The sequence below is a fragment of the Lepus europaeus genome, chromosome 5 (genome assembly GCF_033115175.1).
Source record: "Lepus europaeus isolate LE1 chromosome 5, mLepTim1.pri, whole genome shotgun sequence".
NCBI classification, from domain to species: domain Eukaryota; kingdom Metazoa; phylum Chordata; class Mammalia; order Lagomorpha; family Leporidae; genus Lepus; species Lepus europaeus.
In genome coordinates this window covers 141,703,699-141,724,524 of record NC_084831.1, presented here as the reverse complement: position 1 = coordinate 141,724,524, position 20,826 = coordinate 141,703,699, and the positions used below count along the sequence as shown (strand labels likewise).

At 41.7% G+C, this 20,826-nt stretch overlaps 1 protein-coding gene across 10 annotated transcripts in view; it reads right to left on the bottom strand.

Annotated features, from left to right (window-relative positions):
• ACTR3B (actin related protein 3B) overlaps nt 1–20,826 on the bottom strand; it is a 132,551-nt gene that overhangs the window by 57,366 nt on the left and 54,359 nt on the right. For 7 of the 10 annotated variants that reach the window (XM_062192903.1, XM_062192897.1, XM_062192895.1 and 4 more), the window contains 3 exons: nt 17,336–17,460; nt 16,000–16,110; nt 180–275 (listed from right to left, as the gene is read on the bottom strand). In XM_062192903.1, coding sequence (XP_062048887.1) covers nt 180–275; nt 16,000–16,071 — 168 coding nt within the window. In that variant the 5' untranslated portion in view covers nt 16,072–16,110; nt 17,336–17,460. Of the gene's footprint in view, nt 1–179; nt 276–15,658; nt 15,796–15,999; nt 16,111–17,335; nt 17,461–20,826 lie in introns of those variants that run through there. The other 3 variants (XM_062192898.1, XM_062192896.1, XM_062192905.1) reach the window with 3 other exon arrangements.

Below are 20,826 nucleotides of genomic sequence, written 5' to 3'. Positions count from 1 at the left end.
TACCTGTGTGTGGGAGTGTGGGGGTGTGGGAGTGTGGGAGTGTGGGAGTGTGGGAGTGGCTGAGGGAGTGAGAACAGGAAGTTGATATTGCATTATCTCAGGACAGAGACCCTCTGGAGACCCTCCTTCCACACTGGCCAGCTAAGATTCTTTGGGAATCACAAAACAACTGTTTTTACCTGAACTGCAATGTAGAGTCCTGGGACATTAAATGACTCAAACATAATTTCTGCAAGATATTCTCTATTTTCTGGGGTGTTCAGTGGAGGTTCTGTCTGTAAGAAAACATTCACTATATTTAGTGTTCACCCAAATTTCATGAATTACATCAGAACCATAAAAAGCTTAACCAAAAACATGTTGGCTAGGATATTATACAACTTTCTAATTTTACAGAGTATGACCAGAGTAATTAATTAAAGAAATCTGGCTGTGGGCCTTAAAAGATTTAAGATGCCAGAACACAGACCTCCCTGAAGGCTTCTGTTCCTATTATCCACCCAAAACAAGAACAAGGGATAGAAAAGGAAACTATCTTTGAGGCCACAACACAAAAACGCCCTGAATATCCCTGAAGCAAGTTGCCAAGAGCAGTGAAAACATAGCCAAGTTGAGTGAGGACACCCAAGGCAGATACCAGTGAGTTAGAACAGCTCCCCAGGGGCCAACACTGTTGGCACAGTGGGTTAAAGCCCTGGCCTGAAGCGCCGGCATCTCATATGGACGCCAGTTCTAGTCCTGGCTGCTCCTCTTCCGATCCAGCTCTCTGCTATGGCCTGGGATAGCAGTGGAAGATGACCCAAGTGCTTGGGACCCTGAACCCACGTGGGAGATCCGGAGGAGGCTCCTGGCTCCTGGCTTCAGATCAGCCCAGCTCCAGCCGTTGTGGCCATCTGGGGAGTGAACCAGCGGATGGAAGACCTCTCTCTCTCTCTCTACCTCTCTCTCTAACTCTTTCAAATAAATAAAAATAATTCTTTAAAAAAAATTTAAAAAGAAAAGTTCCCTGAAGCAGAGCCCAAGGAGCAAGTTGCTGGCTGGACAGATCCAGTGTGAGCAGAACAGCTGAAGCTTCCTGAGCCCTCTACGACTTCTCCCACCACAGAGCTGCCAGGGACGCTAGGTCAGGCCACACACCTGTACTGCCCAGCACAAGACAGAAAGCCCAAAGCACAGTTTCCTCACACACTGGGCCTCTCTCATTCAAAAATGAGTAAAGAGTGCAATGACACTGGCCAACGAGCACAAAAACACTAAAAGAGGGGAAGGGGACCGGTGTTGTGGGTTAAGATGCCAGCTGGGACACCCACATCCTGTAACAGAGCACTGGTTTGGGTCCTGGGCTCCTCCACTTCTGATCCAGCCCCCTAATAATGCACCTGAGAAAGTAGCAGTAGATGCTCCAAGTGCTTGGATCCCTGCTACCCATGTGGGAGATCCAGAAGGAGTTCCGGGCTCCTGGCTTCTGCCACTTGTGGCCATTTGGGGAGTGACCCAACAGATGGAAGATTTCTTCCTTTCTGTGTCTCTCCCAACCTCTCTGTCACTCTGTCTCTCAAATAAACAAATAAATCTTTTTTTTTAAATGAAAAGAAGGAAAAAGAGGGGAAAGAAAAATAATAGGACAAACTAATGGCAGATAAAAAATACATGCCTAGAAATATATTAAAAACAAAGCTGAAGAATATCATCCAAAGATATTTCCAAGAATTCAATATGTATTTTAAAACAATAACCATTATCAAATAGGAGGAAATGGCAGGATAACAGAAAGATTAAAAAGAAAAAATCTACTTTGTATCATTTAGCAATGTGCTGTGAATATTTTTCCATGTCAGCACATATAGAGCTACACTTCATACTTAAAGCTGCAAAAATAAATAATTTTCTGGGCCTTTTGACAAAAAATTTAAAAAGAGTCCACATTTTCTTTCATTATAGATTGAATCCTGTCCCCTTCCCCCCAAAAAAATTCACATATTGAAGCCTCAAATTCAATGTGACTATATTTGGAGCAAAGCCTTTAGGGTCACAGTTAAGGTTAAATGAGGTCATATGGATGGAGGTCTAATCCAACAGAACTGGTAACCTTAAAAAAAAAAAAAAAAAAAAAAAAGGAAGTGCCACCACAGGGCTCTCTCTCCACCTATGTCAGCACAGAGAAAGGCCACGTGAAAACACAAGAAGCTGGTCATTTACAAGCCAGAAAAAGGGTCCTCAACCAGGAACCAATTCTAACAGCACTTTGTTCTTAGATTTTTAGTCTCCAAAATCATAGGAAAGTAAATTTCTGCTGTTTAAGTCACTCAGGCTGTGTTATTTTGTGATGACAGCACAGCAGAGTAACACACACTTAAGGTGGTAACAGGACAGCCAGCCTTGGCCTGCCACACTGGGACTCAGGGGGCCATTCCTGCAGAGTCTTCACAGCAAGAATGCATGACCCAATAATGCCACACCTGGTTGGGCTATCAATCAAGTATGCTGCAAAAACAAAGTATCTTAGAACATATAAGAACTTAGAAGAGCCCAGCATTGAGGCACAGCAGGTTAAAGCCTCTGCTGTAACACTGGCATCCCATAGGTACACCAGTTCGAGTCCCTGATGCTCCACTTCTTTTGTATGTATTTTTTAAAAGATTTTATTTATTATTTGACAGAGTTACAGACAGTGAGAGAGAGAGGGACAGAGAGAAAGGTCTTCCTTCCATTGGTTCACCCCCCAAATGGCCGCAATGGCCGGAGCTGCACCGATCCGAAGCCAGGAGCCAGGTGCTTCTTCCTGGTCTTCCACACGGGTTCAAGGGCCCAAGGACTTGGGCCATCTTTTACTGCTTTCCCAGGCCATAGCAGAGAGCTGGACTGGAAGAGGAACAACCGGGACTAGAACCTGGAGCCCATATGGGATGCCGGTGCCACAGGTAGAGGATTAACACAGTGCGCCACAGCGCCTGCCCCCTATGCTCCACTTCTGAAGCAATTGCCTGCTAATGTGCCTGAGAAAGCAGCGGAAGATGGCCCAAGTACTTGAGTCCCTGTCACTCACATGAGAGATCCAGATGGAGCTCCTGGCTCCTGGCTTCTTTCTCACCTAGCAGTTGTGGCCATTTGCAGAGTGACCCAGCAGATGGAAGATCTCGCTTTTTCTCTGTCTCTCCCACTCTCTGTAACTCTGCCTTTCAAATAAATAAATATTTTATTAAAGGTAAGGGGTGGCATTGAGGCATAGCAGGTAAAGCTACCACCTGCAATAACAGCATCCCACAGGGGTGCTAGTTTGTGTCCCGGCTGTTCCACTTCCAATCCTGCTCCCTGCTAATGGCCTAGAGAAAGCAGTAGAAGATGGCCCAAGTGTTTGGGTCTCTGCCACTTACGTGGGAGACTGGATGAAGCTCCTGGCTTTGGCGAGGCCCAAACTGGCCATTGCAGCCATTTGGGGGGTGAACAAGCAGATGAAAGATCTATCTCTCCCTCTCTCTGTAACTCTGACTTTCAGACTCATCTAATTTTTACAAAAAAAAAAAAAATATTTAGGAAATTTTGGCTGCCAATAGCCCTTCATGAATTAATTATTAAGATAAACTTTATCCAAATAATAATATAGAAAAAAAAACAAAGTTTTACAATAAAAAAGAATACATTTAAGATGTGGGACTAAAAAAATTTCTTTTATAGTAAATTACAGAAGGAAATGTAAATGTTACAAATTACACAAAAGAGACACCACAGAGTTGAGAGGTGTATACACAAATGAGACAGCATAGGCACAATCTCTTAATTTGAAATCAAAAGATACAAAGTAAAACAAAGTAGCAGAGATTAATATACCTGTTAAATCAGAATAAGCTTATTTATTAGTTATCAGTCAAAAGCAGATGATAGAGAAAAGGAAAAGGAAGTAAGACTATTTGAAAATTAAGAGGCCAGTGTTGTTGCACAGTAAGCTAAGCTGCCACTTGTGACACCGGCATCCCCTATCTGAGTGCCTGCTGAAGCCACAGCTGCTCAGTTTCTGATCCAGCTTCCTGTTAATTCACCTAGAAAGGCAGTGGAAGATGGCCCAAGGATTTGAGCCTCAGCCACCCACATGGGAGACCTGGATGAAGTTCCTGGCTGCTTGCTTCAGCTGGCCCAGACTTAGCTGTTGTGGCCATTTTTGGAGTGAACCAGTGGATGAAAGGTATCTCTCTCCCTCTCTCTCTCTCTCTCTCTCTTTTAAATAAATAAATAAAACTTTTAAAAAAAAAGAATATTTGAAAACATGAACATGGTCAATAATCAAAATAGGAAATCACCCCTAAACAAATACAGGGTAAATACATAAAATTATATAAAATACCCAAGGAAAAAACCTTTAAATTGTTAGATAGAACATGTATCTAATAAGAAGCCAAGAGGAAAAAAAAGTCTTGAGTTTAAAAAAAACTGGTATATGGCCAGCGCCGCGGCTCACTAGGCTAATCCTCCGCCTTGCGGCGCCGGCACACCGGGTTCTAGTCCTGGTAGGGGCACCAGATTCTGTCCCGGTTGCCCCTCTTCAAGGCCAGCTCTCTGCTATGGCCCGGAAGTGCAAAGGAGGATGGCCCAGGTGCTTGGGCCCTGCACCCCATGGGAGACCAGTATAAGCACCTGGCTTCTGCCTTTGGATCAGCGCAGTGTGCTGGCTGCAGCGCGCCGGCCACAGCGGCCATTGGAGGGTGAACCAACGGCAAAAGGAAGACCTTTCTCTCTGTCTCTCTCTCTCACTGTCCACTCTGCCTGTCAAAAATAAAAATAAAAATAAAATAAAAAAATAAGATCCATCTAAAACAAACCGGTCCAGAAAGATCAAAAATCTACATTATTTGTAAGTATTAGAAATTCATGACTAACCTAAATGTCAATCGCTGAGTAACTAAATTATGCTACATCCATTAAATATTAACACTTTGCAGTAATTAAAAGGGATGAGTTCCATATGTATAATAAGAAACAATCTCTATGATGAACTGTTAAAAAAGAGAAAAGTGTCTCATTCCCATTACATTCTTAAATAGCCTTTGTATCAAAAATTTGTAAAGAACTCCCTTTCTCTCTATAAATCTGCCTTCCAAATAAAATAAATAAATCTTTTTAAAAAAAGTGAAAACAAAGAAAACTTTTTAAAACACAAGTTATGTGGGGGGATGGGGAACCCAGAGTTGCTCTTCAGTGGTATGGAGTTGCAAGATGGAAGCTCTATTACAAATAATGTGAGTACAGTTAACACTACTGAACGGAACACTTAAAAATGGCTGAGACTATAGATTTTATATTACATGGGGAGTTTTAACCACAATCTAAACAAAAAACTTTCAAAGTAGACACACATCCCACGTCGGAGTAAAACCTGGTCTAACACCTAGCTCCAGTTCCTGACTCCAGCTTCCTATAACGCAGACCCTGGGAGGCAGCAGGTGATGATTCAAGTACTTGGGTCTCTGTCACCCATCTGAGAGACCCAGATAGAGTTCTAGGCTCCTGGCTTCAGTCTGGCCCAGATTCGGCTATTAAGGCTAAAGGAAGGAAATTCTGAAACATACTACAAAATGATGAATCCTGAATACACTGATAAGTCAAATAAGCCAATCACAAAAAGACAAATAACTGTATGACTGTACTTACATAAGGTACCAAGCAGTAGTAAAATTTATACAGACAGAAAGTAGAAGGGTGGTTGCCAGCAACCAAGAGGGGGAAACAGGGCTGGTGCTGTGGTATAGTAGGTAAAACCACCACATGCAACACTGGCATCCCATTTAATCACCAGTTCAAGCCCCTGCTGCTCCACTTCTAAACTAGCTCCTGCTAAAAAGCCAAGAAAAGCAGTAGAAAACCGTATAAGTGTTTGGGTCCCTGCCACCCACATGGGAGACCCAGATGGAGTTCCAGGCTCTTGGCTTCAGCCTGGCCAAGCCTCAGCTGTTGCAGCCATTTGCGGAGTGAACCAGTGGATGTAAGATCTGTCTATCCCTCTCTGTAGCTCTTTCAAACAAATAAGTCTTTAAAAAAAAAGGAGGGAGAAACAGCAAGGTGGTTTTTAATGTGGACAGACTTATCAATTGGGAAGATGAGAAAGTTCTGGAAACAGATGGTTGCACAACAATGTGATTGTACAAGGGTACCTCAAAAAATTCATGGAAAATAGAATTAAATGGTTCAAAAAACTTGAAATCTAGGTATATTTTTTCGTAATATGCATTTTCCATGAACTTAGTTAAGATCCCTCTACTTGCTGCCAATATACATTCAAAAATGATTAAAATGGTAAATTTTATGCTACATCCATTTTACAGTAAAAAACTATAAATCAAAAAAAGTTGACAGAAATAATAGTAATAAGAAAATCAATATAAAACTGACACATGAAAGAGAACATGAATAGGCAACTCACAAGAGGAAAGACAACTAATAAATGCAAAAAATATCAGTCATTAAAGACGGAAATTAGACCAGGGCAAACATTTGACACGGCAGTTAAGGTAACACTTGGTGCCCACATCCTATATGTGAGTCCCTGGGTTCCTGTCTCAGCTCTGCTTCCAATTCCAGCTTCCTGCTAGTGTGCATTCTGAGAGGTAGCAGGTGATGGCTCAGTATATGGGTGCCTGCCACCCAAGTGGGAGACACAAATTGAGTTCCAGCCTCCTGGCTTCAGACTGCCAAGTCCCAGATGGTGAGGCATTTGGGGCATGAACCAACAGATGAAAGATCTCTCTCTGCCTCATAAAAGTTAAATAAATAAAAAGCTTTTTGAAGTTTTAATGATATTAATGCTCACAAAAGTATAAAAAAGTGGCCCTCTTGTATATAACTGATGGCAGTGTGAAATAGCATGCTATAGTTAGACTCATAAAATTATTAACATTTCTGTACTCCAAAATTAAACACAGGCAGTTCTTTTTAAATAAGAAATGCTCTAAATACATAAAAAAGAAACCCATAAAAAATTCACATTGTTTCTTACAGAACCAAGAAATCTGGGGTTGTATTGTAGCGCAGCCAGTTAAGCTGACACCTAAAGCGCCGGCATCCCACGAGTACCAGTTTGAGTCTCAGCTTTTCCAGTTCCAATCCAGCTCCCTGATAATGCACCTGGGAAAGCAGTGAAAGATGCCCCAAGTACTTGGGTCCCTGCCACTCATGTGAGAGATCCAGATGGAGCTCCTGGCTCCCGGCTACAGCCTGGCCCAGCCCTGGCTTCTGCAGCCATTTGGGGAGTGAACCAGCAGATGGAAGACCTCTGTGTTTCTCCCTCTCTCTCTTATTCTGCCTTTCAAATAAAATATATTTTTAAAATATAAGAAATTGAAAGCAGAAGTAAATAAGAAGAAGTGCTAAACAGACAGGAAATACCTACTGGATATATTACAAATCTGTTAATAGGAGGACTAGCAAACCTAGAGAACACAGGACTGAGTAGAACAAACAGAGGTGCACAGAGTAAATGAAAGCATGCTAAATGTGAACAATAACTATGCTGACATGACGACATTATGAAAGGTTCACTGAAACAGTCCAAATTTCCTGTATCCTCCTCCCAGTTCCACTATAAAGAGGGGACATCTTTCCATGAGGGGTCACCCTCTGAGTGGTGGTCCGAGACAAGACCACACGAACTCCTCACAGAACGCCTGATTCACTCTTCTGCAGACAGAGAACTCAGCAGGGGCCCGCAGGCAACAGAGCAGGAGTTTCGCCACAGCTTCTCCCTGGCCTGCTGGCTTCCTACTGTGGAGGACATGTTCCCAGGAGGCAGAATCCAGCCAGAGCCGTGCAAGCAGCTGAGTTCTCGTTTTGCCACTGTCCCTCAGACAGGTGAGTCACATCGTTATGGCAGGCACCTGACTTCTAGTCACTGACCTTGTGAGTTCTTTCTGACACACTACTCATCTATGAGAGGAAATCGCAACAGGCCCAGACTAAAACCACTTCCCAGACTTCCCTGTGGATAGAGATGACCATGTAAGTTCTGGCCATCATGATACAAAAGCTACTGGATATGGCTTCTCTGAAAACCCCTTACAAAGTTGAAGGTAGACTCCAGTACCAGATTCCCTCCTCCCCTTAACATCTCTTCATTCCTGGAACACTGAGGTAACGACTGGAGCTGCAGTAAGCAACCTGTGACCATGAGGCATTCCTTAGAATGCAAGTCATGCACTGAAGACACTAGAGAGATCTCTACTGATACCAGGGAGTTGTCAAACTACATTGATTTAAAAAAAAAATAAAACTCCTAACTCGTTTAAACCACTGTTTTTTATACCTATTACTTGCAGCCAAACACAATCTTTGAAGAATTAAAATCTATGTACTTCCATTTAAGGAAACATTTATAATATAATCAGATTATATGAGTTAATGAGTAACCCACATCCGATCACCCACAACTGATATGAGATGTGGGTGTCCTGAGCAGAAATTTAACCACCAAGCCAATGCCTACCCTAACCATTTACATTTTTTTTTAAAAAAAAAAGGTTTATTTACTGCAATAATAGAGATATGAAGGGAGAGTAATTTCAGGTACATGTACTCAATTTGCTGTCTTTATACAGAAATATGGATTGGCTTTATAGACTCACTCATTATTCATTTTTGAATCAATACCAAGTGATAATTTTACTATTGTTGTGAAAAAAAGTTTATATAGCTTGTATTCATGTAATAGTCTATCGCTTCAATATATACATCAAAAAGAAAAACCTCAATTTAGATATCCTCAATTACATAAATAAAGGTTTATTTATTTGAATGGCAGAGTTAGAGAGGAGAGGGAGAGGGAAAGAGGGAGAGGGAAAGGGGTAGAGAGAGAGAGAAAGAGAGAGAGAGGGAGAGAGAGAGAGATCTTCCATCTATCACTTGGTTCACTCCCCAAATGGCTACAATGTCTGGAGCTGGGCCAGACTGAAACCAGGAGCATGGAACTCTATCCATGTCTCCTGTGTGGATGCAGAAGCCCAAGGGCTTGGGTTGTTTTTTTTTTTGCTGCCTTCTCAGGCACATTAGCAGGGAGCTAGATGGTAAGTGGAGCAGCTGGGGCTTGCACTGACATCCATACAGAATGCCAGCTTTGCAGGTGGTGGCTTTACCCACTGTGTCACAACACTGTCCCTCCAATTTAGATCTTGTTTTAAAAAGTGGTTTGGGAACATTTTAAAAAATTTATCTCCTAAGGAATAATTACCACGTCTATAGTAATAAGCATAGAAGAAATGGTTTGGGGACTGTTATGGCATAGAGGGTTAAACTGCCACTTGGTGACTCTGGTATCCTGGATCAGAGTGCTGTTTCCTCTGCTTCCGATCCAGCTAATGTGTCTGGGAAGGCAGCAGAAGGCAATCCAAGTGCTTGGGCCCTTGCCACCCATGTAGGACATCTGGATGGAGTTCCTGGCTCCTGGCTTCAGCCTGGCCCAGCTTTGGCTGTTGGGAACATTTGGAAGATCTCTGTCTCTGTATCCCTGTGTTGCTCTGCTTTTCAAATTAACTAACTAACTACGTAAATCTTTTTTTTTTTTTTTGACAGGCAGAGTGGATAGTGAGAGAGACAGAAAGAGAGAGAGACAGAGAGAAAGGTCTTCCTTTACCGTTGGTTCACCCTCCAATGGCTGCCACAGCCAGCGCACTGCGGCCAGTGCACCGTGCTGATCCGAAGCCAGGAGCCAGGTGCTTCTCCCAGTCTCCCATGTGGGTGCAGGGCCCAAGGACTTGGGCATCCTCCACTGCACTCCCGGGCCACAGCAGAGAGCTGGCCTGGAAGAGGGGCAACCGGGACAGAATCCGGCGCCCTGACCAGGATTAGAACCTGGTGTGCCGGCGCCACAGGCGAAGGATTAGCCTATTGAGCCGCGGCGCCAGCCCTATGTAAATCTTTTAATGGTTTATGATTATGGTTCTCGGATCTATGAGAATATGGTCTTAAGAATGCTTTAAAATTTTTAAATAACATATAAATGCTCAAAGAAGCAAGAATAGGAGAGGAGATGACAACAAACTAAAACTTGGAAATCCAGTGGTAATTAACTAGCAAATCCAAGGCAACTGGCCTCAATGCTGGTTTGCTGGTCCAAACCATTCTGAGTAACTTAGCAGGTCAAGACGCAATCCTATATTGTGATTCATACATACATTACTGCTAATAAACAGCTATCAAATTTCTGGAGATTTATTTTTATTTATGTGAAAGGCAGAGCAACAGAGACAGACTGACCAACAAAGACAAAGTGAGAGATCTTCCATCTGTTGGTTCACTTCCCCAAATGCCCACAACAGCCAGACTGCGCCAAGCTGAAGTCAGGAAGCTGGAAACTCAATCTTGGTCTTTCATATGGGTAGCAGGGACTCAAGTACTTCAGCCATCACCTGTTGTTTCCCATGGTGCACCTTACCAGGAAGCTGGATTGGAAACAGGCGGGACTCAAAGCCAGACACTCTGGTAATGGGATGTGGGCATCCCAAATGGTGCCTTAACCTGGCACACAAGGCGCATCTCTCCATCTTTTACTTCACTGATTCTTGAAATAAACGTTTGTTCAGAGCCATAACCTGAACTTCACACGGGGATTTCAGGATAATTACAGTCTCTCTAAAATACGAAGGATTTTTGGTGATGAAAGTTCTCCCAACCAATCATCAACATGTAAATGCTACTGACTCCAAACCAACATCTGTAGCTTTGAGCTGCTTCTTTCGAGGCTTCTTTACCTGTTTAGTTCAGTAACCTCTAGACCACGGCAGATACAAAACTAAACTCTCCTTTATCCTCCCTCCAGTGAGATTTTTTAATGTCTCAGAGCTCAGCCAAGGAAATTACTACCTACCCACTCCTCAAGCTAACACTGAATCTTCCTGGCTTCCTCATCTACCTGCTAGCAGTTCTAATCACCAAGACCTATGAATTCTATCTCCTGTGTATCTCTACTACATATCATAGAACTTACCCGGCCAACAGTATATGCTTCAAAGAATGGTAAGAGACAAGCTTTGGGAGCACACAAGAATGATAAGGTCGAACATGAGAGCAGAAGAAATAACTAACTGAATAGTAAAAAATAAGCCTGTCCGTATTCTACTTGAGGCTGACTCTGTCTGATTTCTCAGTTCATCTCAATTTCCACACGTTATCAGTGTGAACATACTGCTAGACAAAAGTAATTCTAATCAATGTATGCTCTTCACACGACACTGTACTGTACCCCCAAGTAAAATCCACCTGCCACAGCTGGTATAGACAAAAATCCCCCCCCCCCCTGCTTAGGGGAATTATTTTTCTCACAATCACTGAGAGTTGTTGTCTTAGTCGCTTACAAGGACCCTTCCTGAGAGAATCCCATGATGGTTTTGACTGTAATGTTCACCTGACACCATTTTCAGAACTTTCATCCTCTCTCCCTGGATTTTTTATGAAGACTATGAGGATCAGCCACGCCCCCTCTCCAGTCTCTAAAATATAAACTTGCAATGATACCTACTGCTTTCCCTACCTCTCTCTTGGCCTCCAGTTATACTAGCCAGTTCCTCAAGTTATCTCTCTCTTTCTCTCTGCCAGTCACTGGCAAGGGCTGCTTGATGGTTCTTGTACAATTAACAAATCAGAAAGCCTGAAAAATCTCCTCGAAAGTTCTAACTCTGGAGTACTACAACATTTTTTTTAAAGATTTATTTATTTATTTGAAAGGTGGAGTTATAGAGGCAGAGGGAGAGAGGGGGAGAGAGAGAGAGAGAGAGAGAGAGAGAGAGAGAGAGAGAGAGAGAGAGACAGTGTGTGTGTGTGTGTGAGAGAGAGAGAGAGAGGTCTCCTCAAGAGCTCTAACTCAATTTCTAACTCTGCAGTACTACAACTTTTTTTTAAATTTATTTATTTATTTGAAAGGTGAAGTTATAGAGGCAGAGGTAGAGAGGAAGACAGAGACAGAGAGAGAAAAAGAGAGAGAGAGAGTGACAGAGAGAGAAAGAGAAAGGTCTTCCATCCACTGGTTCACTCCCCAAATGGCCACAATGGCCGGAGCTGCACCCATCCGAAGCCAGGAGTTTGGAGCTTTTTCCGGGTCTCCCATGTAGGGCAGGGTTCCAAACACTTAGGCCATCTTCTACTGCTTTCCCAGGCCATAGCAGAGAGCTGGACAGGAAGTGGAACAGCCAGGTCTCAAACTGGTGTTCATATGGGATGCCGGCACTGCAGGCGGTGGCTTTACCTGCTATGCTACAGCGCCAACCCTTACAACTCTTTAAAATATATCATTCCATTGTGAACTCTGGGCAATTCAATATTGAAAAGAGTATGACTCCCAGTTGCCATTACTCGAGTCTCTGAGCATCTTGAAAATCTTAGGTGCTAATGAGCTCACTGTCAGTTTGCACTCAGCAGTCAGGAAGGACAACTGGGTGAGCTCCCCAAGGACCCAGAGCATGGACCTCCTAGACTCTTAAACCTGGAGGCCTCACCTGATGCTGCAGCTCAGCAAGCATCTTCTACTCACTTCAACAGCCTGGCCATAATTCTCTTAACCACTCTAGAAATTGACAAGGGTGGACATCATCCTGAGGAAATCTACCATTCTATCACTTCTTCAATACATCATGCAAAGAACTGACTTACAGAATACAAAACACATGTAATGCAAAGTTTTCTCATTTTTTAATAATAAACTTGATTATTTGTAAAAATTGAAAGCACCCATTTTCAGCCAACAGACTTCTTCACTTTTACAATGAACACCTCCAATTCTGTCCTGGAAAGTGGCTTGTTTTTACTAGCTTCTTTTTTTTTCACTTTTTTTTTAATTTAATAAATGTGAATTTACAAAGTGCAACTTTTGTATTGTTATGGCTTCCCCCCCCCAACCTCCCTCCCTCCCGTGGCCCTCCCCTCTCCCTCTCCCATCCCGCCCTTCATCGAGTTTCATTTTCAATTGCCTTCATATACTGAAGATCAACTTAGTATATACTAAGCAAGGATTTCAACAGGCTGCACTCACACAACCGCACAAGGTATAGGGTACTGTTCGACTAGTAGTGTTTTTACGTTTCATACTAAAACACATTAAGGACAGAGATCCTACGTGGGAAGCATGTACCCAGTGACTCCCGTTGTTGATTTAACAATTGGCACTCTTATTTATGACGTCAGCAATCACCCGAGACTCTTGCTATGAGCTGTCTAGGCTATGGAAGCCCCTTGAGTTCACCGACTCTGAACTTGTTTAGTCAAGGCCGTATCACAGTGGAGGTTCCTTCCTCCCTTCAGAGAAAGGCACCTCTCTCCTTGATGGCCCGTTCCTTCTGCTGGGGTCTTGTCCACCAGGATCTTTCATTTAGATTGTTTTTTGCCACCATGTCATGGCTTTCCATGCCTGTGAGACTCTCATGGACCTTTTAGCCAGATACGAATGCCCCAAGGGTTGATTCTGACATGATCAGCCCTTGTCTAGACTGTTGAGGAACAACTTACTATTTTATTCCTTTTAGTATTTTTGTTGTTGTTGTTGTTGCTAAGTGAAATGGACACTATGAGACACAATGACAGGACCAGCCCTTGTCTAGACTGTTGAGGAACAACTTACTATTTTATTCCTTTTAGTATTTTTGTTGTTGTGGTTGTTGTTGTTGTTGCTCTGTTTGTTCTACATAAGACCACTGGTTGAACTCTGTAATCAATGCACAATCATTCTTAGGAGTTTAAAATTAACAGAAAAGTGATCTCTGTTAAACATAGGAGTGGGAATAAGAGAGGGAGGAGATATATAGGTTGGCACATGCTCACTCAGACTTACCTCCAATGGTGGAGCTAGAAATGTGCCAGGGGATTTCAACTCAATCATACCAAGGAGGCAGGTACCAATGCCAGCGCACTTGGTAAAGTGATAAGTATAAATACACAACCAATCAAAAAGATAGGGTATGTGTCGAAGAGATTTCACAAATAAGACCAGTGTAAGCAAATAATGAAGGATAGAATTAAAAGGGAGAGTATGATGCTGTGGGGGAAGCAGGACACACAGCAGACTCATAGAATGGCAAACGCCCAAAACAGCACTCCTGCCTCAGAATCAACCCTTGTTTTTACTAGCTTCTATTTGTCAGTTACATTTTTTAAGAAAGAAAATTCTCTTAGTAAAAATGTTCTGTGGGCTGTGTGTCCTGCATCTGTTCCACAGGCCTAAAGATTAGCTGTCCCTCTAAGGGGAGCAGGAAGAACTGCTGGCCCAGTAAACTGACGCAGACAGGAGGAAGCAGCTGGGCATGGTGCCTGGTCCTAAAATCCTGTCCAACAGGTAGTTATGTGATATGCTACAGAGGGAAAAATGCCAAATCTGACAGGTGGGAATCTGATTTGTTTTGGCTATAAAGAAAAAGCTACTCATACACATTGTCAGTTTTTTGGCTCCATTTATTTTACATAAACCATTCTAGATGTACAGGCGAGAAAATACATAGAGTGACCTATAAAAGCCATCCATGGCCATTCCAACTGTGAAAATATAGCCAGGAAAAAAGAGACCAGAACACTTGCAAAGACTTATTCTAATAGATGTTAAATATATAAATTCCACTATTAGTCTTGCACTTAACATATTTTTTAAACCAGGTAATTCTAAATACCACTTCATATTTACCATTAGAATTAAGTGAGTGGATCTGGGACCATTTGATGATGTACTTACATGGGAAAAAATCTAAAGCTAAACTACGTAGGTTTTAACATGCAGCTTTTGTTACGTGAAATTGCTCTCTATAAAGCAGTTCGTATATACAATTAATTTTAGCTTAAGAAGAACATTTTATGGAAGGAAACACATAATGCTGAGTAGAAAATCAGAAAAGATCCCATAACCAAGAGACATTTCTTCCTATTTCTCTGTAATGTTTTATTTTGTTTGAACAAGCTCAATTAAGTACCATGATCAGGGACCATACTCAGTTCAGTTTTATTTTACAGTAACTTTAAACCCTGGGGCGGGGGAGGACATCTTGACTCAGTATGCTCTGCTACAGTAAATCACAATAAACACAGTCATTTGGTTACTTCAAAGATGTCTAAGTACACAGTTGGTTTCTTGCCCAGATCTATTCCTGCTTCTCTCATGCTTGCGTGTGCAGGCCTATGTAGGTACTGATCCTCCTCGCAGAGTCCAGGTGATCAGTCACAGTCACATCACAGCCCCGGGATGGACTCTAGATGTCTAAACCAGTCAAGGTAATTCCATTCCTCTTGCCAGTGACCAGGTTAAGCTTGGGCAACTGGGGTGAATCTGCTGGAAAGGTTCTGGAGAAAGGACTTCTAAACCTTAAAAAGTGATGTGCAAGGAAAACCTTCCCTCATGTAGGACCTTTGGCAGCTATTCTGGGGCGGGACAGAAACCAAGAGAAAAGGTCAAGTTCAATCACTAGGCTGCATTTTCAATTCCATCACTAAGCTGCTAAAATAACCAGTGTTAGAATCACCTATCACTGGCCTTCCTGTTTTGTAAGATAATAAGTCCATTTTGGTTCTGGATATTTTTATTGAGTTTTCTGTTACTTGCAAAACAGTATCCTGATTCATGCAGGTATCTTTATTTTTATTTATTTTATTTATTTGAAAGGCAGAGAGAGAAAGAGACAGAGACAGATCCTCCATCCACTGGTTCACTCACCAAATGCCCCTCACAGCCAAGGCTGGGCAAGGCCCAAGCAGGGAGCCAGGAACTCAATCCAGGTCTCCCACATAGACGGCAGGGACCGACGTACTTGAGCAAACACATGCTGCCTTCCAGGTACACACAGCAGGAAGCTGGAATCAGATGCAGAACTGGGAGCTGGATCCAGGCACTCCAATATGGCGTGTGGAGTTTTGAGTGATATCTTAACCTCTGTGCCAAACACTTGCCCCTGCAAATATCTTTAGAAGGAACTAAAAACTATCTAGGAAAGAAAATATTGAGTTTAAAACCTAAACAATTTGGAATTTACAGGGATATAAATTCCAATTACTCACCATTAAAAAATAATGGTCTTCTGGTTCAGCTCGAAGATACTTAAAAACTACCTGTTCCATGAACCTTTCCATAAGATCCCAGTCTTCAATGATTCCATGTCGTATAGGCCACTGAAGCAAGAGAAACCAAAACGGGTCAAGCTCTCCTTCATGACAACAAGAACAGCTTAACAACATTAATACAGAAGAGATGGTGTTGTCAAAGAATAAGCATCTCCTAGTGCAATTAATGTGGAGTCATGTAAAGAAACAACAGGTATTTTAAAAGAAAGACTAAGTCATCTCACTGCTTACATTCTATTCTACTCATTTCTAAGTACAAAGAATCACCTTAACAATGAGGGACAGATAGAAAAGTGTAGCTCATATACCAAACAACTGGATGTGGAGCTTTTTGTTTTGTTTTGTTTTAAAGAAAACATCTTCTTAAATAATGTGTTCTTTTAAATTAATCCGTCTGCAGTTTTCTACATCTGACAGGCTAATTAGTCAACCTGCAATTTTCCCTAGGAGCAGATCTAGCTTTCACGGTAACACAGTGTGTGTTTGCTGAGTCAATTCTGCATTCCAAGGTTTTGTTAATTCACTTGATCCTTCACTCAAAAATACCCCTTTTCTATTTATTTTATTCAAAAGGAAGAGAAACACATGCAGAGACAGACAGAGCTTCCATCTGCTGGTTCACTCTCCAAACGCACCCAACAGTTAAGACTGGGTCAGGACAAAGCCTATAGCCAGGAACTCAATCTAGGTCTCCCACAGAGGTGGCAAGAGACCCAATTACTAGAACCATTCATTACCTGCTGCCTCTTGGAATCTGCACTGACAGGAAGCTGGAGTCAAGAGCTATAGCCTGTAAACAAACTCTGGCACTCTGATATGGAACACAGACCTTTTAACCGCTAGGCCAAATGTCTGCCTCATACCCCTACTCTAAAACCACCACCATCATATCTTTTCAATCACCATCATAAAGAATACATCCTAGGAAATGGGAATTTAGCCTAGTGGTTAAGATACCCAAGTTCCACCTCAGAGTGACCTGGATCCAATTCCCAGCTCTAGCACCTGACTTCAGCTTTTTGCTAATGCAGACCTTGGGAAGCAGCAGGTTCCTGCCATCTACAAAGGAGACCTGTATTGTGTTCTGGCTCCTGGCTCTGGCTCTGGCTCTGGCTCTGGCTCTGGCTCTGGCCCCACCCCAGCCACTGTGGGCATTTGGGAAGTAGACCAGTAGATGGGAGCTCCTTTCCAGATAATGTATCATTTTGCATTTTTCATTCCACTGCTCTGTTTCTGGTTCTACATTAAGAGGACATTCCTGTCAGAAGTTTACCTTGGTAGCATACGTAGGTTTATCAATGGCTTCATCCCCTATGAAAAAATCAAGGTCATCAACTCCCCTCAACACTCTCCTTTGGGCTTGGTCGACTACCTTTGCTGACTCCCTGATGGCAATACCTTAAAAAGAAAGAAAGAAAGAAAAAAAGAAAGAAAGAAAGAAAACACAAAGATTTCCATCACTATTCACATTTATTTGAATGATCAAGAAAAGATAATATAATTCCTAAGTATGTACAAGTAAATTTTCAATGTCAGGGCTTTATCAGGAGTCAAGGGTAGTCACAGAAAAGACACTGTCACTGAGCACATAAAATAATACAAAAATAAGTTATTAGGTGCCAGTATTGTTTTTAGTATGGTACAAAGGAATTTAGCTGGTGTGTTTTTAATGTTGACAAAACTTGTATTAGTAATCTCTCGGTTTCATCTGGAAAAATCTCTTAGGATAATAATGAAATGCCTACAGATTATATATGAATAAGTTCTAATCTTGAATATACAGTGTGGAAGAGGATACCACAGAAGAGGAGAGTAAAATAAAAAATAATGCCTATATGCTCTTAAGTCATTTTAACAAAACTATACAAACAGCTTTAAAATACAATTTTAGTTGTTACAGAGATAACAAAACAAACAAAAAAAAAGCTGTGTAAATGGAAAACCTAGATTACTGATTAATGTTTGCTGTAAAAATTAAGGTATAATAATCAAACAACCATACAATAAAACAACTTCAACTGTAAATAGCTTTTTTAAACACCACCTTAAATATCTGGGAATATGCTTACAAAACCTGACTACAGAATTTAGCATCTAATGAAATATGGTAGGCTTCACAAAGACTCAATTTTCCACTTAGATTCCAACCCTGGTCACACTTTGAGCTGCCACACACTCATGATTCATCACCAGGTCGCGACATCCCCTTCCTCTTGAAACATTCCTTGACAACCTGGCAGTGTAGGCTAAGTTTAGGATGCTTCCAGTGGCCCTTCTATATTACCAGAAAGGCATTTTTTCATGGTGAATTATTCGTGCTTACGATCAATCTACCAACTAGACTATAGACTCTTTAAGGTTTGGTATCATAAATCTTTTACTGGTGACAGGCACACATGTCAACAAATAATAGTTTATATGAAGGTATTTCAAAAACTCAGAAAATGGAAATAAAAGATAAGTTTTTTTGGTGCTCATAATTTCTGAAATTCCTGAATAATCCATGAACTTTCTGAAGATCCGTTGTATTTCAGAACAGTCTGCTAAGTGTTTCTTTTTGTACACTATTTCACTTAACTTTTTTTTTAAAGATTTGTTTATTTGAAAGTCAGAGTTACACAGAGAGAGAAGGAGAGGCAGAGAGGCAGAGAGAGAGAGGGGGTCGGGGGGTCTTCCATTCACTGGTGCACTCCCCAACTGGCTGCAATGGCAGGAACTGCACTGATCCAAAGCCAGGAACCAGGAGCTTCTTCCAGATCTCTCACACAGGTGCAGGGGCCCAAGGGGTTAGGCCACCCTCCACTGCTTTCCTAGTCCACAGCAGAGAGCTGGATTGGAAGTGGAGCAGCCAAGACTCAAATCAGCGCCCATATGGGATGCTGGCACTGCAGGCAGCGGCTTTAACTGCTACGCCACAGCACCAGCCCCTCATTTAACTTTAATGACAGCTTAAGAGAAGATAAGTACTATTATCTACATTTTATAGAAGTAGAGGCTTAAACAAGCAAATTTACCCAGTCGAAGAGACAGAGTCAAGATCTGCACCTAAAAGCAGGCTACTATCAGCAAGGCATTAGAGAAATATTTAAGTTAATACTCTAGGAGCAGGTGTTGTGGCACAGCAGGTTAAGCTACCGCCTGCAATGCCAGCAGTGCCTGCAGTGCCAGTTCGAGTGTTCCATTTCCAGTCTAGCTTCTTGCTAATACACCCAGGAAGGTAGCAGAAGATGGCCCAAGTGCTTGGACCCTGCCACACACATAGGAGACCTGGATGGAGTTTCAGGCTCCTAGCTTTGGCCTGGCCAACCCCAGCCATTGCAGCCATTTGGATGGAACAGGATGGAAGATCTCTTTCTCTCTCTGTATCTTCTTCTCTGTAACTCTGTCTTTGGAATAAATAAATAAATCTTTAAAAGAAGAAAGGAACTGCAGATGATTTGTGCTTTCCTCTACTAAGTGTGGCTTTTAAACTATGAAAAGAAGAAAGAAGACAATTAAAAGCTACTGTTTTGTCTGTAAGCCACAGCATTACTCTGTTACCTCTTAAATTCATTTATCCTCAGAGCATTATTTACAAGTGAAAAGTTCTCAAGGTAAGTCAGGCTACAGAACTTCCTCAAATAAGAAACTAAGTTTGCTGTAAAACTGCCTTAAAATTATTCCGAAACAAATCTATAAATATATACATTTTCTTTAAAAGTAGATTGCCTGAAATTCCTAATTTATTACAGAGGAAGAATAACAACAAAGCTGTCAACTCGAATTGTAAGCCTGTTTCTGAGAAAGGCATCTTAAAGCAACAGGGTGAAAGGTGAAAAGAAAAGGACACAAGTGCAAAAACCACACTGAAACTTTCAACTTAGAAAAGGAGGCATAAATCTACAGGACTGAAGAAAGCAGAGGTGATGTGGAAATGCTGGACTCTGGGCCTAGAGACAGTCTAGCATCAGAAGTGGCGAGTACATCTGGGGCCCTGGGCTGAGACTGGGCTAAAAGTCTGGTGGGCCATAACTGACTAAGGCAATCTGCAGAAATAAATAAAATTTATCTCTGAAAACTGACCAGATGTCATTCAACTAGCATACTGACAGACACTACACAGAACATCTGATGCATAAGATGGCCAGCAGCAGACCTCAAAAAATCCTCATACAATATGCTAGTACACAACACAGATTCCATTCACTGGGCAAAATTACACTTAATTATGCATGAATTTAGAATTAAACTGACAAGACTAACATAAAGACAGTGAAGAGATGCTGCAATTCATGACATCATTCAGGTTTATCAAGAATATGAGGACAATACATTTAACCAAAAGCGAAAGAAAAACCATCACCTTTAAAAAAAGTTAATGAAACTACGATACTTAAAAATTTAAATGACAACAAAGTATTATTCCTCCCAAAAGGTAAATAAAAGCACTGTGATCCCAAACAATAGTAGATCTATGTTTTTGTGGCCTTAGAAATAAAGAATACTTCTTTCAATTATTATTTAGGAAGCAACTGAATCCATGCAAGAGAACAAAGATAGAGTTTATATATAAAATCTTTTGTACATACTAGACACTAGTCCAAACAGTGCTTATTGAACATAACGAAGTATCTAAGAATGTATCTAAGAACATTTAGTGTAGAATAATAATTCATATGTCATCCCAGCTGTCTCCAGCACATCGCAGCATATTACAGAGAGCCTGACTTTCCATCCAACTCAGCAGTAATGTTGCAACTATTGTGAACCTGAGGTACTTGTTTT